Source organism: Mirounga angustirostris, unplaced genomic scaffold (genome assembly GCF_029215605.1).
Source record: "Mirounga angustirostris isolate CCGP_5_RB_7025 unplaced genomic scaffold, mMirAng1.0.hap1 SCAF_4, whole genome shotgun sequence".
Taxonomy (NCBI): Eukaryota; Metazoa; Chordata; class Mammalia; order Carnivora; family Phocidae; genus Mirounga; species Mirounga angustirostris.
The window spans coordinates 7,871,485-7,886,563 of record NW_026991712.1 but is presented as its reverse complement, the minus strand read 5'-3'; the positions used below and the strand labels follow the sequence as shown (position 1 = coordinate 7,886,563).

General features: G+C 47.8%; 1 protein-coding gene across 10 annotated transcripts in view; it reads right to left on the bottom strand.

Annotated features, from left to right (window-relative positions):
• The window catches only part of ZFAT (zinc finger and AT-hook domain containing), a 213,264-nt gene that overhangs the window by 69,484 nt on the left and 128,701 nt on the right, over positions 1-15,079 (bottom strand). For all 10 annotated transcript variants that reach the window (XM_064587846.1, XM_064587837.1, XM_064587839.1 and 7 more), the window contains one exon: positions 6,577-6,665. In XM_064587846.1, the coding sequence (XP_064443916.1) occupies positions 6,577-6,665 (89 nt within the window). The remainder of the gene's footprint in view (positions 1-6,576; positions 6,666-15,079) is intronic.

Below are 15,079 nucleotides of genomic sequence, written 5' to 3'. Positions count from 1 at the left end.
TTTAAGCCTTACTCTATCCACAAACATTTCCGTTGTTTCCAATGAATAACATTGCACAGTCCTTATTTCAGACATCAGCAAGTGCACCCATAAAATCACATCTTACAAGAGGCAGGCTGAGGCAAAAAGCATGTGCACCTGCAGGTGGGATAGGTTCTCCAACCTGCGCCCACCCAGGGCTTGGGAGCATTTACCCTCCAAATGGCAAAGTATAAACAGCTCTCACACAGCCTCACCAACAGACAGTGCTATCAAACTTGGGAATGTTTACTAATCGATAAGCAAAAAATGGTATTTCAATGTACTTTCCCTTTATTTTTTTTTTAATTATCAGTGAGATGAGGCACCTTATCAGATACCCAAGAGCTATTCCCTTCTCTGTGACCTGTTCTCTTTACCTACTTTTCAATTGGGATATCAGGAGCAGTTTTTTTTTTTTTACTTTTTTTATCATTATGTTAATCACCATACATTACACCATTAGTTTTTGATGTAGTGTTCCATGATTCATTGTTTGTGCATAACACCCAGTGCTCCATGCAGAACATGCCCTCTTTCATACCCATCACCAGGCTAACCCATCCTCCCACCCCCCTCCCCTCTAGAACCCTCAGTTTGTTTTTCAGAGTCCATCATCTCTCATGGTTCGTCTCCCCCTCCGATTTCCCCCCCTCATTCTTCCCCTCCTACTGGGAGCAGTTTATTTTTAATATGAGATTATCATTCATAAAGATAAGGCAAATGTTAAAAAACCAGTAGCATTAAAAATTCCAGCTGCTCAATCAGTATTTTCCTTCTTGATTTTGAAAAATACTACCTTAAAGTACCATTCTCTGTCTTTGGTATCTAACGAGTACACTGTGAGAAATCTAGACTAGTTTCCTAGAAGGAATGGGTGAATCAATCAGGATAGCAGACAAGCTAGGGAGGGAAGTCCAGTGACCCCAAATCAGCTAAAACAGTGGATCTGTGGAACCATTTCCCTCCTCCCCTCCACCTTCTCCATCTCTCTTATCAGTACCTCCCACCCCAGTATCAATGACTCTCATGACAGGAAAGAAAACAGCACAACTCTGTTTTTTAGAAATCAGTAATTACAATCCAGTTTCACAAGCTGTATGAACCCAAGTGAAATGAGTATGTAACCCTCACACTTAGTATGAATGATACATACAGGGCTAGCAAAAACAAGCATCCTCTTTATATAAGTATCCCTTTATATGAAAAGATAAGACTTTATTTAAAAATAAAGTTATTCAAAACAATGAAGAGATAAGCTGCAGAGTGGGAGAAAATATTTGCAATTAGGGACCATTATCCAAAATACATAAAGAACTCTTAACTCTTAAAACTCAACAATAAGTTGAGAAAATGAATAACCCAAGTAAAAAAAGAAAAAGAAAAAAAGAGCAAAAAGCCTGAGCAGACACATCACTAAAGAAGATATACAGATGATGAACAGGCACATGAAAGATGCTCCACAGCTTATGTCATCAGGGAAATACAAATTAAAGCAAGGATGAGTATCACACCTCACCCCTATTAGAGTGACCCAAATCCAGAACACTGAAAACACCAAATGCTGGTGAGGATGTGGAGCAACAGGAACTCTGATGCATTGCTAGTGGGGATGCAGAATGGTACAGCCACTGTGGAAGACCGTGAGTGTGGCAGTTTCTTGCCGAGCTAAACATACTCCTACCATACAATCCGGCAATCACACTCCTTAGTATTTACCTGAAGGAGCTGGGAACTTAGGTCGGGACAAAAATCTGCACCCAGTGTTTAAGCAGCTTTATTCATAATTGCCAATACTTTCGAAGCAACCAAGATGTCCTTCAGTAGGTGAATGGATAAACAAACTGTGGTATCCAGGTGATGGAATATTATTCAGCACTAAAAAGAAATGCACCATCAAGTCATGAAAAGACATGGAGGAACCTTAAATGTGTATTACTAAGTGAAAGAAGCCAATCTGAAAAGGCTACATGCTGTATGATTCCAACTCTAGGACATTCTGGAAAAGGCGAAGCTATGGAGACAGTAGACGGATTAGTGGCTGCCAGGGGAGACGGGGGGCAGAGAGGGTGAATGGGTGGAGCAGAGAGGGCTTTCAAGGCAGTGAGACGGCTCTGCATGATGACCGTAACAGTGGATACGTGTCACGATACATCTGTCAAAACCCACAGAAGGCAGAAAGCCAACATGGAGCCCTACTGTACTATGGCCTTGGGTGAGTAGGACGTATCGGTATAGGCTGGACTATGACAAATGTACTGCTCTGGTGGGGATGCTGACAATGGGGAGGGTGTGAGTAGGAGGCAGGGCCAGACAGTATAGAAGTGCCTGTACTTTCTTCTCAATTTCGCTGTGAACCGAAAACTACCTTCAAAATACTTTATTAATTTCAAAAAAAAAAAAAAGAGGTAAGACGTAAAATCCAACGAAGGCCCGTGGTTTAGTTAACAGGATACCAAAGTCAATTTCCCAGTTTTGATAACCCACTATGGTTAAAGAAGACACTGTCGTTGAGGGAAGACGGGGAATCGGTACCTGGGAAATCCGCCGGACTCTAGATCAGTTTAGAATTATTTTAAAATAAAAATGTTTTCAATGAAATAAAGCCACAATTTATTAACGTGGTAGGGAGACTACCACGGAGTCATCCAGGCCCCCTAATCGAGAACAATCCTCTCAAGAGAGTTGTGGGGTCAAAGGGGCCCGACAAGAGAGAGAGAAAACCGTGTGAGGGGACTCCCGCCTGCGATCACATTGCCTCACTGAGCAGCGTGCGGGTGTATTTATTCACGAGGAAGCAAAGAGCTGACCAGCCAGAGGGAGGGAACAAGCCCATTTGGTCTGGAGGCCCCTGGCTCCGTGGCAGCTCCTCTGTGCAAGCATCTTCTCTGGCACTTGCTGAAGACTGACCGTGTCAGTCCCACCCGCGGTAATGCATTTTAATTACAGCTGCAAGAGGTGCATAGAGCACCTTCACTGCTTGTGAATTCTCTGGGGTTTGATGGGCTTCACCCCATGTTTTATAGTCCTTTCAATCTTAGGATGACTTGGAAATGCTTTTGGCATGAAGATGTTCCCAGAAAAAACTGGGAATGACCATAACTGTCCAATTATGAGGGGAATGGGTAATTAAACTAGGATACTCATCCCAAAGCAGCCGTTAAAAGCAGTTTTACAGTAAGTATATTTTCATGAAATGGAAAAATGCCTGTGGAACGATGATTTAAAAAAAAAAAAAGGCTATATTTATAATGCTCAAATCAGGCAGGCTCTCCAGCCCTGCCTTTGACTGGGAGGTTATTCTAACTCAACAGCGAAGTATTCTTGGCAAACCATCTGGCCACTCATTTAAAGCGACATTCTCTAATAGAGCTTTATCAGTGGTAAAACTGATGTTTGAATCTCCACCCAAAAATGCTCATTTACAGTAGGACCTCAATTAGGTTTTAAAAAAAATATATCGTATCCAAAAATTCTGCAAAGAAAGGGAAGGAAAAGCACTTTCCAAATCTTATACAGTGAACATATATTTTTATTTTTAAAATAAATAAATAAAAACATGTAATTTTAAAAGGCAATACAAGAGTTTGCCCTTATTACAGTGTTTCTGGATACAAATTATATACTGTAAATTATATATCTGCATCTAGGAAAGCCAACTGGTTTCCTCTTGGAAGCCGACTGCAATGGATTAGTAGTGTCTGCCTGACAATTCTGAGGCCTCATGTAGGATTAGTGAAACAGAGAGGCTTGATTTCTTGGTAATATTTGCCACTGGTATGCAGAGGGAGTGTGGGAGCACGCATACCATGTATTTTCGGATTCTGATGAGAGTTTTCTACCAAAGAGTAGATGTGAAAGGAAGAAAACAGAGGGGAATGCAGTGGGCGGAATAATGTCCCTGCAAAGATGTCCACGTCCTGGTATCTGGAAGCTCACACGGCAAAAAGAAGTTACGACTACATGGGGAGTCGAAGTTGTTAACCATCTGACCTTAAGGTAAGGACGTTCTCCTGGGCCATCCAAGTGGGCCCACAGGTGAAATCACAAGGGTCCTCCCAGGTGAAAGGCGGAAGGGAGGCAGAGGAGAGAGAGGTGGGGTGCTACGTTGCTGGCTCGGAAGACAGAGGGCTGGGGCCAAGAGCCAAGGAATGCAGGCAGCCTCCAGAAGCCAGAAAAGGCCAGGGGATGGATTTTCTCCTAAAGCCTCCGGAAGAAATACAGCCCTGCCATCACCTTGCCTTTAGCTCCGTGAGACCCATGCCAGAATTCTGAACTATTCAGTAATAACTTGTACAGTTTCCAGCTACAAGGTGGAGGTAGTTGAGCAGTAACAGAAAAGTGACGGAGAGGGGTGCCTAGGTGGCTCAGTCGTTAAGCGTCTGCCTTCGGCTCAGGTCATGATCCCAGGGTCCTGGGATCGAGTCCCACATCGGGCTCCCTGCTCCGTGGGAAGCCTGCTTCTCCCTCTCCCACTCCCCCTGCTTGTGATCCCTCTCTCGCTGTGTCTCTCTCTGTCAAATAAATAAATAAAATCTTAAAAAAAAGAAGAAGAAAAGTGACAGAGAGGAAAGAGAACCGTCCACTGTCAAAACTTTGTTTCGCTTTGTCGGTCCTAGTCACTTGAGAAACATTACTTACACTAACTCGTGCTACAAGAGCACCTGACCTGGAGGAGGTGAGAGGCTGGAGTCGGACTGAGTGGTTCCCAGCCCAGCCGCGGTACCATTCCGTAGGGAGGGTGTCCATGGGAAGGCAGACGTGACCCCAGGGCCAGCTCTGCCCCATAGCTCCCAAGGCCTCAGCAGCGAACGGCAGCTATGTGACAGCAGGGTGACACTTGAGCTCAAACCATCCCCAAATCCACTTCCTGTACACACAAGCCTAAGATTCCACAAATCTGAGAGAGAGAACAGTGAGGACTGGGGGGCAGAGAGACTGTTGGGCTGTGTCTGGCTGGGGAAGAAGATGTTTCCCGCTGAAAACCCAGGAATGAATGGGAAGTCTAGCTCTGGTTTGGGGACGGGGAGGACAGTAAAGAACCTGCCAGTCCTCCTTTCTCATCTATGAAGTGAGAGCTGCCTCAGCTCGCTGTTCCCTAGCACCCCACCTGCGCTAGTCTACGGAAGTCTAGGCTCCCCCAAAGAAACACACCTGTGGTGGTGCAACTCGAGATAAAGCTCTTCATTTTAAATCACGTACAAAATCTGCAGGACACTCAAGAAGCTCCCCACGGACACACCGCCACTCCCACGAGGTGACACCCACCTGAGAAACACAGGTCCGCCACAGGGACATTAAAGCCAAGACACAAGCAACAGGTGCAGCCCCCTCAGTTTTCCCCGTGAGCCCCTCTCTGCCCACAAGGAGTAAGGAGGAGTAAGGAGAAGACGTGCGGAGAGAAGCCCAGGCCTAGGACTCGGAGACAAAGTCAGTTCTGGGCCCTTCCCTTCCTGGATGTTTACAGCACATAAACCCCTAACCCTCTGAGCCACTTGGTTTCTTAACCAGCAGAGGTGAGATCCTGAGAAGTCATCTCTCACTGCGCTGGCTGTTCTGAGCCTCAGAAGAGCTTGCCGATGGGGGAGTCCTCGTCCCCTCCGAAGTGGTGGCAACACAGCTTGGTTAGTGTTTCAACGGTGACTGAAATCTGTAGATGTGGGCATGGCAGACAAGCCTAATGGGGGACCGGGTACCTTCTCTGAGGTTCGAGTTCTTCATCAGTGAGAGAGGGATGATGGGCTCTACCGTGGGGGAGGGGAGAGCTGACGGGAGTGAAGCTCCGAGCACAGTGCAGGCATACAGCAGGTGCTCAATAAATGCAACCTGCAAGTGTGGCGGCCCATGGCCCCTCCCACCTTCTCCATTCTCCGGGACTCAGCGGTGGACACGACTTCAACAAACATTAGAGCACCGTGCTTTCCGTTTCCATGCGTAGATGCAGTGGCAGAATCAACTTTAAGGCTTGAGTTCCCAGCACCGGGTGGAAGTTCTTGTCAAACAAATGCACAAGACCACAAGCCTCACTGTCAGTAACTGCAGCAGAAGTGGCGGCCAAGTGCATATTTAGCAGCCACGTTCAGTAGATCTCAGTTACAGCTATGACGTGAATACGGACAGCCACCGCCTCCTGAGGCCCTACTATGTGCCGGGCACGGCAACGGGCACCCCGTGGCCACCATCTCCAGTTCCCCGGCTGGGCATCGTCACGAGCCTGTTGTACCAGGGGACTGACCTGAGGCCGTCCAGGTCTGAAAGCACACCCCCTTGTTCCTAGAGCTCACAGCCTCTCCTCTACATCCCTCCAGGTTTTTAGAGTAAGAGCATGCCTTTTCTCTAGTTACGCATGGTCCCTGGACCTGGCTTCCAAAGGATAGAGAAATCCCACCCTTCTGGCAGGAGAGCGCACGCCACGAGGTGAGCTACACCTCGGACTCCACGCATCCTAGCCAAGGGGGCCCGGAAGTGAAGGGAACACCCCAAAATAATGACACCTTCATTTTGACAAGCAACGCACTTCCAGCATGCCCCTGCCCGCCACGCGCCGAGTCCTCTCACCTTGAAGGAGGCATGCTGCTCCATGTGCCGCAGCAGCTGGGGCTTCTGGGCTGCCGTGTAGTCACACACCGTGCACTTAAACTGCTTCCCTGGAAAGAAGGGAGGAGAAGGTGAGTGTCATCAGGCTAACAGCTCCTGCAGATGAATGCAGTGCCAGGCAGAGAGACAGGCGCACGATGATCCCCTTGCCACGTGGGAGTCCAGAATCTCTGGGGGAACAGCCTGTCCATGCCCAGATACCTGTTGACCACAGGTGGCAACGGAAGGGGGCTCGCCATGGAAGGAGGAGGAGAACAGCCTGGGGAGGCCCCAGGAGCAACAACACTTGAGCGGGCTCCTAAAGAAAGTCAGGGTGTGGCCAGCTGACTGGACGGAAGAGGACCACAGCGGGGGAGCCCAGGGGCGGGGAGCACGGAGTGGGGACCTCAGGTGCTCCGAAGACCAGAGCAGCTGGGGCTTCCTTCTGGGACCCAAAGCATGAGGTCTAGAGAGGGGCAGGCACTGGCCCTCGAGATGCTGCCAGAGCATGTCACCAAGAGCACCTTGTGGTCCCAAGAGCCAGGAGAAGGCAGAAGGCCACTCAGCGAGGCAGCAGGATCTGTGCTGGGAACGCCTAACCCTGGCAGGAGTGTGAAAGCCAGATGCGAGGGGGGCTGCTAGAAAGGCACTGCACAGAAATGGAAAACACTGCTGAGAGGATGAATGCGTTAGCAACATTCAAACACTCGTTAACGGGATGAACGGGCCCATCATTTATTTGTTAAAACAAATTAATGGATGTACAGGCGCGCTACATTTTTTACCCCCCGGTGAGCACAAGTGAAACCGCGACATGCAGTAATACCATTGTGCAACCGAATAGAAATATGACCGACTTCTGCCCGCGGTCAATTGGTCCCCAAGCAGTTTCCAAGGGTGCGGGCCTCTCGGGGAGCCAAGGGCACAGCCACTGCACATGGTACCACAGAAACACTGGCTCCTCCCAGGGGCCTGGCACATCTTTCCTTCACAGACAAGCTGGGTGAGAGAGTCGTCTCCCTTGTCAACCTACAGCCTCCCTTCCTATGAACTCTCAAACCCAATGAAAACCGGCTGATGGCACCTGTCACTGGAAACCCATTCTCACCAAGGGAACCAATGAACTCCATGGGGCCAAGCCGGTGGATCTTAGTCTGTGTTTTGCTGGACTCTGCTGCACATTGCTCTGCTAATAGGCCAGTATCCTCAGTGTCCATGAGGCTGTCTCTCCCGTCCACACCTTTCATACACCGGCATTCCACAATGCTGTGGCCCATGCTCCCATTCTTCTCCTTCTAGAAGCAACCTTGCATATAATCTTCACCTGTGGACTTCTGTAAACCTCTAACGCCAAAATCTATACCTTCCCACCCTTACTTCTACATCCTCTACCCTTCCCTGATCTCAAGATCTGAGTATCCAACCTTCTGCCTAGCTGACCCAAATGTACTAATTTGGACTTATTATCTTCCCCATCAAATGGGTCTCACCTCCAGCCTTCCCAGTTCTTTGCCCACCCAATCATGAAGTCAGAGACTTGGCAGCCTTCCTCAGTATCTCCATGACCCCAACTGCACTCATCTCAGTTTTAACTCCTAAATATTTCTCTATTTCTCTGTTTCAATACCTCCACACTTGTTTAAGTCCTCCTCATTTCTTTCCTGGACAAGAACAAAAACCTATAACCTGGCTTCCTTGCCTTCAGGTAACCCTCCCATCCATCTGCCATTCATCCATCCATCCATCTATCCCCCATCAACTAACCATCCATCTGCTCACCTGCCCACTCTCTCCCTTCCTGCCTCCCTCCCTCCGTCCATCATCCATCCATTCATGCGAATGCCCCATCCTCTATCCAGATGACCTGACACATAAACTCTCCCACAGCTCTTTCTGCACACCACCAAGGACTCCAACTGCAGAAAAAAGTTGAAAAATTCCAGAGCGTGATACAGAGGCCTTGCAGAACCAAACTAACTCCCCGCACCTGACCCTTCTCTGACTTCCAGTTTGCCTTTCCCTCTGTATGTCGGGCTCTGTAACACAGAAGTCTTTCAGGTCTGACAGCATTCTGCCAAGCCTCTGCTAACATCTTCCATGCCTGGAGTGCGCTGCCTCTCGGCATAGGGCCAGTCTTCACTGTAACTCACAACTCAAGTTGAACGACATCTCTGGCAATTGGGCTAAGACTGAGCCCTCCGCGGCTCCCACAGACCCTCTCCACATACTTCTGTCCGTGCCTGACTCTGCAGCCTCGCACTGCCTGCCCACAAGTCTGGCGCTGCCCTGGCTGCCCACAGGGACCATGTCTTATTCATCCCCACACCCCAAGCACCTGAGTGCATGGCTCACACCGAACGTATCCTGTGCATTTTACTGAACTGGGAAAGGAACAGAAAGGAAATTCTGCGTATCTTACATGAATAACACTTTCAACAGTAACAGCAAAAGGGAAATAATAGTATAAATATATTAATACAAATTACACTATCATTGTAGATGAACAAACCCCAAATTCTAGGTTCTACTAATTCTGCAAGTCCGAAGCGCAGGGAAAACTTTTTCATGTGTATGGCAGACATGTCATAATTAGAAACCAAGTAATATTTGTTCTTAAATATAGTATCATCTTTTTTCAAACATAGGGCCGCACATTTCTACATGTCTTGGAGATAACCTCAGCCCCCCACACTTCTCCACTGATTCTGACTCACACAAATGCATGCTCACTGTGCCAGGCAGCCTGAGCAAAATGGTGTTAGGTTCCCCACTGCCTTAGTAGGGGCAGGAAGACTGATAGAGCCATTCTCCAAACTGATAAATATTTTTACTCATTACCAATACGCATCGCTCAATGAGTAAAAGATGAAGTGCTAAAAAGTTACTCTGAAATGGATAAACAGAATCACCTCAGTTGAGATCAAGAGTCAGCCTTTTATGGATTTACTCCCAGGGCTCTGCGAGAGACAAAAAAAGAACATAGTTCCTAAAAGCACCCCCCCCCTCCCCCGGCAAAAGCCTCAGAGTCCCTGCAATAAATACTACAAATGTTTCAGCAACCTGACAGCCCCCATCAAACAGGCCTGGGAGAGCACTTGGCATAATCTTTAGCTGCCTAATTAAAATAATGCAATGGAGAACCATGACTCATCGTGAAGAGCAATGCTTTGAGACTATCAGCTGATTTCTAACAAGACACTCCTGATAACTGCAGGGAGAGTGGACAGAAAACATAGCATTTACCCGAGGCTAGAGTGACCTCCAAGTGCTGGCCAATGCACATCCAATGTCTGTATCTGGATCACACCACAGTCCAGGAAAAGAAAGGAATGATTACAAAGAAAAAGGCGGTTTTGGTAAAAAGTGAATGCATTTTCCATGCAACGTATCTGGCTAGCTCTAGCTACCGAGCTACTCTCCAGCAGCAGCTGCGCTCCGACTTGATGTCCATGACCTCAGCCACGCACCCCCAAGCCCGGGGAGGCAGGCAGTGCTAATCCCTTACGGATGAGGAACTAGAATCAAGAATATGAGCAATTGGCGGGTTATGAAGTGGTCAGTGGCAGGCCCTGGATTTGGACCCCAAGTCCCTGTTCAGAGCCACGTAGCAATCCTTCAGCTAGTAAGGGTAGGACACCAGTTCCCCAAAGGGAACAGAGAATGTGTAACAGTAGTGGATGTATCTGAACCATAAAGGCCATCGCACAGGATGGGGGTCCATTAGACGGGAGCGCCCAAAAGAGCCACTGGCAGCAGAAGTGCATTCTTTCTGGCTCGGTCCAGCTCGCCCTGTGTGACTCTGGGCTCGCTCTTCTCTGCAACTTAGAGGCTTCATTAAAAGCATGCGGAGGTCACCCCTGCATGCTCCAAGGATGGACTCAGACAGTGGGTGGCAAGCACCTGAAAAGTAGCCCTGAAGGGATGAGGCTGAGGGCACACGCAGGTGACCCGGGAGGGGGACCTTCCACGCCACGGTCACTCTGGACAGCTGTGGCGGTGCCCCTCCAGTCCTATCTCTTTGACCTCCCTGGCATTCTCTGGGACAATTCAGGGATGGGGCTAATTAAGCCAGCCTAAGATAATATACCTTAACCAGAAAAAATACAAACAGAACGGGAAACTAAAGTACAAGTAATTATAGTATCAAAGAGCCTATGAAAGGCCTTCCTCACCTTGCCCCCTCTCTGGCTTCTCTCCACCGGAGCAAGCTGTGACCCCTTGCAATGGCTGGCAAGACCCCCGAAGGTGGGCTGTTACTTCTCTAAGCTCAGGAACAACGCCCCTGCCCCCCGCACTCCACTCCAAGGACAGAGCACATCCCCCACCCCCAGACCTCTGTACCTACCATTCCCAGGGCCTGGGACACCCTTCCCAGATCCCACCACCACCATCCCATTTATAACTATAGTCGCTTTTAGGGATTCATTTTCGGAACTCCTCCTCTTGTAACATTTTCGTGTTGAAACTGAATTGTCTCATATTCATATTTTTGTTTTCCTATTTCAAGGTTCTCAATATGAAATATTTTCATACCTCAATTGTACTATGCCACATATTTTATTGATTTATCTTATCATTTAGCTTCATGACAGGGGGAGCTTTCGGGTTTTGTTCTGTTGTTCTTGCATCGTCCCCTGTTGTATCCAAGAGACTCATCAATTCGTCTCTGGCTGGTCGGTCTGGCACCTTCGCTGGGCTGTGGGTACTTTGGGGACAGGGACAGCACACCTCTCATCCCGTGTCCCTGTGTCTAGCAGGGAGCGCATACTGGCTGCAGGGCTAGCGGTGAGTTACAGGAGAGCCCGACAGGGTGATTGCCCAGCCACACTCCCTCTCTCCCCACAATAGCCGCCACAAGAGGAAATGGAACGAAAACAGGCCTCTGTGAGGAAGTGACAGTCAAGCTAAGATGGGAGGACGAGGAAGACCAAGCCACGTGAAGAGGAAGAAGTAACCAAACACACACACACAAAGTCCTCGAGTCTCTGGAAGCTCCCATGGTACCATTATAAGAAAGGCCCCTTTTCTGCTCCAGCAACCTCAAATGAGTTTCTGTCAAGTGCAACCGAAAGAGTCCCAACAAACAGCTGCTGAATGAATCAGTGAGCACATGAGCAGAAGACACCAAGACCCCAGAAAGCATAAATTATTATTTATATCATTTATATGTATTGTATATATTACAAAAACAGGATTTAAACAATTCATCAAGAGAGGATTAATTAATTTCATTCATCAAAAGAAGTCCACTGATAGCAAACACTTACATACAGCACTATGAACCAGCCAATGTTATAAATGCTTTATGCAGATTAACTCAGTCCATCCATTTAACCCTCAAATTTACCTGTTCAGTTGTGAATTATCAAATAACTAAGAATGACAGTAACATGGTAAGATCTGACCCACATCAAACCAAGAAACTGACCATTTCTAATAATATGAGGCACCAAACGTGAAAGAGCAAAGCCGGAACGCTTCCGTATTTCTGGCTCAATTTTTTGAAAACAGCAAGTTAGCCGTGTAACCCATGATAAAAAGCACCGAGGCAAAATAGCCATCCCGCTCCCGGCAATGTGTCCTAAGGAATTAATTCAAAGGAAGGAGAAATTCATATGCAAGAAAGGGCTCCTTGCGAGTTAGTTTTAATGAGGAAAAAGCAGAAAATAATACACTGTCCAAAAATAAGGGACTGGTTACGCAGCTCATGGATCGCCCACCACCTTAGTGAGACGTTACACAGCCCCTAAATGTAATATTCATGGACTCTGCGGCAACAAACAACAATTACAATCATTAATTTTAAGGCTAGAAGAATGACAGCTATGCTTTAACTACAACTATGTAATCACTCCAGATGAACATGAATAACGTTTGAAAAGATTTTTTTTTTTTTTAAGTAGGCTCCATGCCCAGCATGGAGCCCAACACAGGGCTTGAACTCATGACCCTGAGTTCAAGACCTGAGCTGAGATTGAGAGTCAGACGCTTCATGGACTGAGCCACCCAGGCACCCCGAAAAAGAATTTTTAAAAGGATAATTTATGTTAGGTGACAGAATTGTGGGCACACTTCTAGGAAGGGATTAGATCTTTGTGACTCTTGTTTTAACGTTTTTTTGTGCAACACAATAGCATTTTGGATAAATTAGCATCCATCTCTGCAAAGCTGGGATGTTTCAGCCCATCTCCTATGAAATACAATTAACAAGACAGATCTTTAAAGATGGAGCTATTAAATGGTATCAGTGGTTCCTGAACTTGACATTGGAGAGAGTTCACGGCCTTTTAAAGTGTTGCCCCAGCCTTGCCTGGCTGTACGTTGATTTGCAGTGCTCCCTCTGAGCAGGCATCTGTGCCCATCTTCTTCACGAAGACAAGACAGTGGCCTAACTTGGTGAGTAATCTCAGAGGTGGTCATCTCTTATCTTCTGGGGCATGATTTACCTTTTGCCAACAGTCAGAAGTCATTCTGAGCCAAGTCCTGTCAGCGAGGGAGACAAAAGAGAGCGGAGTCCTACCACTTTCTGGAGAAACACTCTTGAGGAAAGCCTTCTGAGCTGACTACAAAAACACTGCCATAGTGAAGAAGGTGAACTGCAGGGACAGTCTTCCCAGCCACAAGCCACAGCATGTAGGATCTCTGTTACACAGGATAGTCTTACTTGACCCAGAGGCCCAGACGTTAAAGGTCAGAATCATAACCACCTAGGTGAACCTCACAAATAATGTTAAAGGGAAGAAGCCAGACTCAAAAAGAGCACGTATTATATGAATTGGTTTAAATGAAGTTCAAAGACAGGCAAGATCAAGTTACAGTGTTACAGGTCCGGGCAGCTGCGACCCTGAGGAGGAAAGGGGCGGCCGGTGGGGAGGGTGAGGCGGACTTCAGAAGGGATGGCAGCGTCCTGTGTCTTATCCTGGGATGTAGCAACATGGGTGAGCTGCCTTTGTGACAACCCAGTCAGCTGTGTATTTCTGCACGTGTACGATACTTTAATTTAAAAAAAAAATAAGGGAAAAAAAAAAAAAACCACCACCATGAGAACAAAACAGGCTACCTTCCCCAGAAGAGGCTCAGGAAGTGGCGCCGAACGAGTTCAAGAAAGAAAAGATGTGTCAGGCAGTTCAAAGAGAAAGTCTGAGGGTCGCAGCACAGCCTGTGGATTCCTTGACTAATGCTGCAGGTGGTAAGGAAACAGATACCATCAGCATCATCTGCCCCTGTGACTTTCAGTTCGGCATCCTTCTGAGAGCCAGGCTGGCTGCAGATTTTCCACTGCAGACACTGCGGCTCGTTCTGGAAGCACCACATTTTACCACCAGCTCCTAGTTCCCTCAAAAGGTGTGATCCTGTACAGCCCCCCTTCAAAGATGGGATGGTGGGGGGGGAGGTCATCTCCACATCTGTTCATCCCTCCGTCTTCCAGTTTTCCTTGGCAGGAGTCTGTTTCTCCGGTAACATGAGCTCTCCAGCCCACGCTCCACGGCTGACTGGCTGATGGACCAAAGCTGACCTCTGACCTATGGAGCACTGGCTGGCCCTGGTGACAGGACATTGCCTGAACACAAGTAGCACCAGGCAAGAAAGGAAAGCCCTGGGTCTGGTGTCCAGCAATCCTGAGATGTGCCCTTTACTCAGGTCTTACTCAGCCTGCCATGTTAGGATAGAGGGGGCAGGATTTGGAGGGAGGGAGGGAGCGGGAAGGAAGGAACAGAAGTCCTTGTCACTCTGCCTTGAGTCGGATGAAGAGAGAGGTGCCCCCAACCCCAAGGAATGTGAGACTGCCCTTCCTTTTGAAGTTCTTTCTACTTTGGAGGGAAGGATGAATGTGTGAGGAGGAGGGCAGGAGAGCCAATGACCAGCTGTCTTGCTGTGTATGCTGCGCCCCAGCAGGAGGCTATCCCAAGTAGAGGGGAACAGCATTTACCCCACACCTGCCGGCAGCTGTTGGGGGGGACTCCCTCCAGGATATATGTAGCCCCCAGCCTGGTGACCAGCCCTTAGAAAACGCATGGTATCCTGGTGAGGACATGCCCTGGTGCTCTGTTGGTGGGAATGTAAAATGGTGCAACCACGATGCAAAACAATATGGAGGTTCCTCAAAAAACTAAAAACAGATCTCCCATACCATCCACTATTTACTACCTAGCAATTCCACTACTGGGTATACCCAAAGGAACAGGATTTCGAAGAGCTATCTGCACTCCCAAGTTCATTACAGCATTAATCACAATAGTCAAGACATGGAAACTAGCCAATGCTATCAACGGATGAATGGATAATGAAGAAGTGGCATATGTAAACCACGGGAATATTATTCAGCCCCGAGAAAGGAGACTATCTTGCCATTTGCATCAACATGAATGGACCTTGAGGGCATTATGCTAAGTGAGGTAGGTCAGATAAAGAAAGCAAGTACTGTCTTTACTTCTCTGTGGAATGGAAAAATGTCAAACTTGACAAAAACAGTAAAACGGTGGTT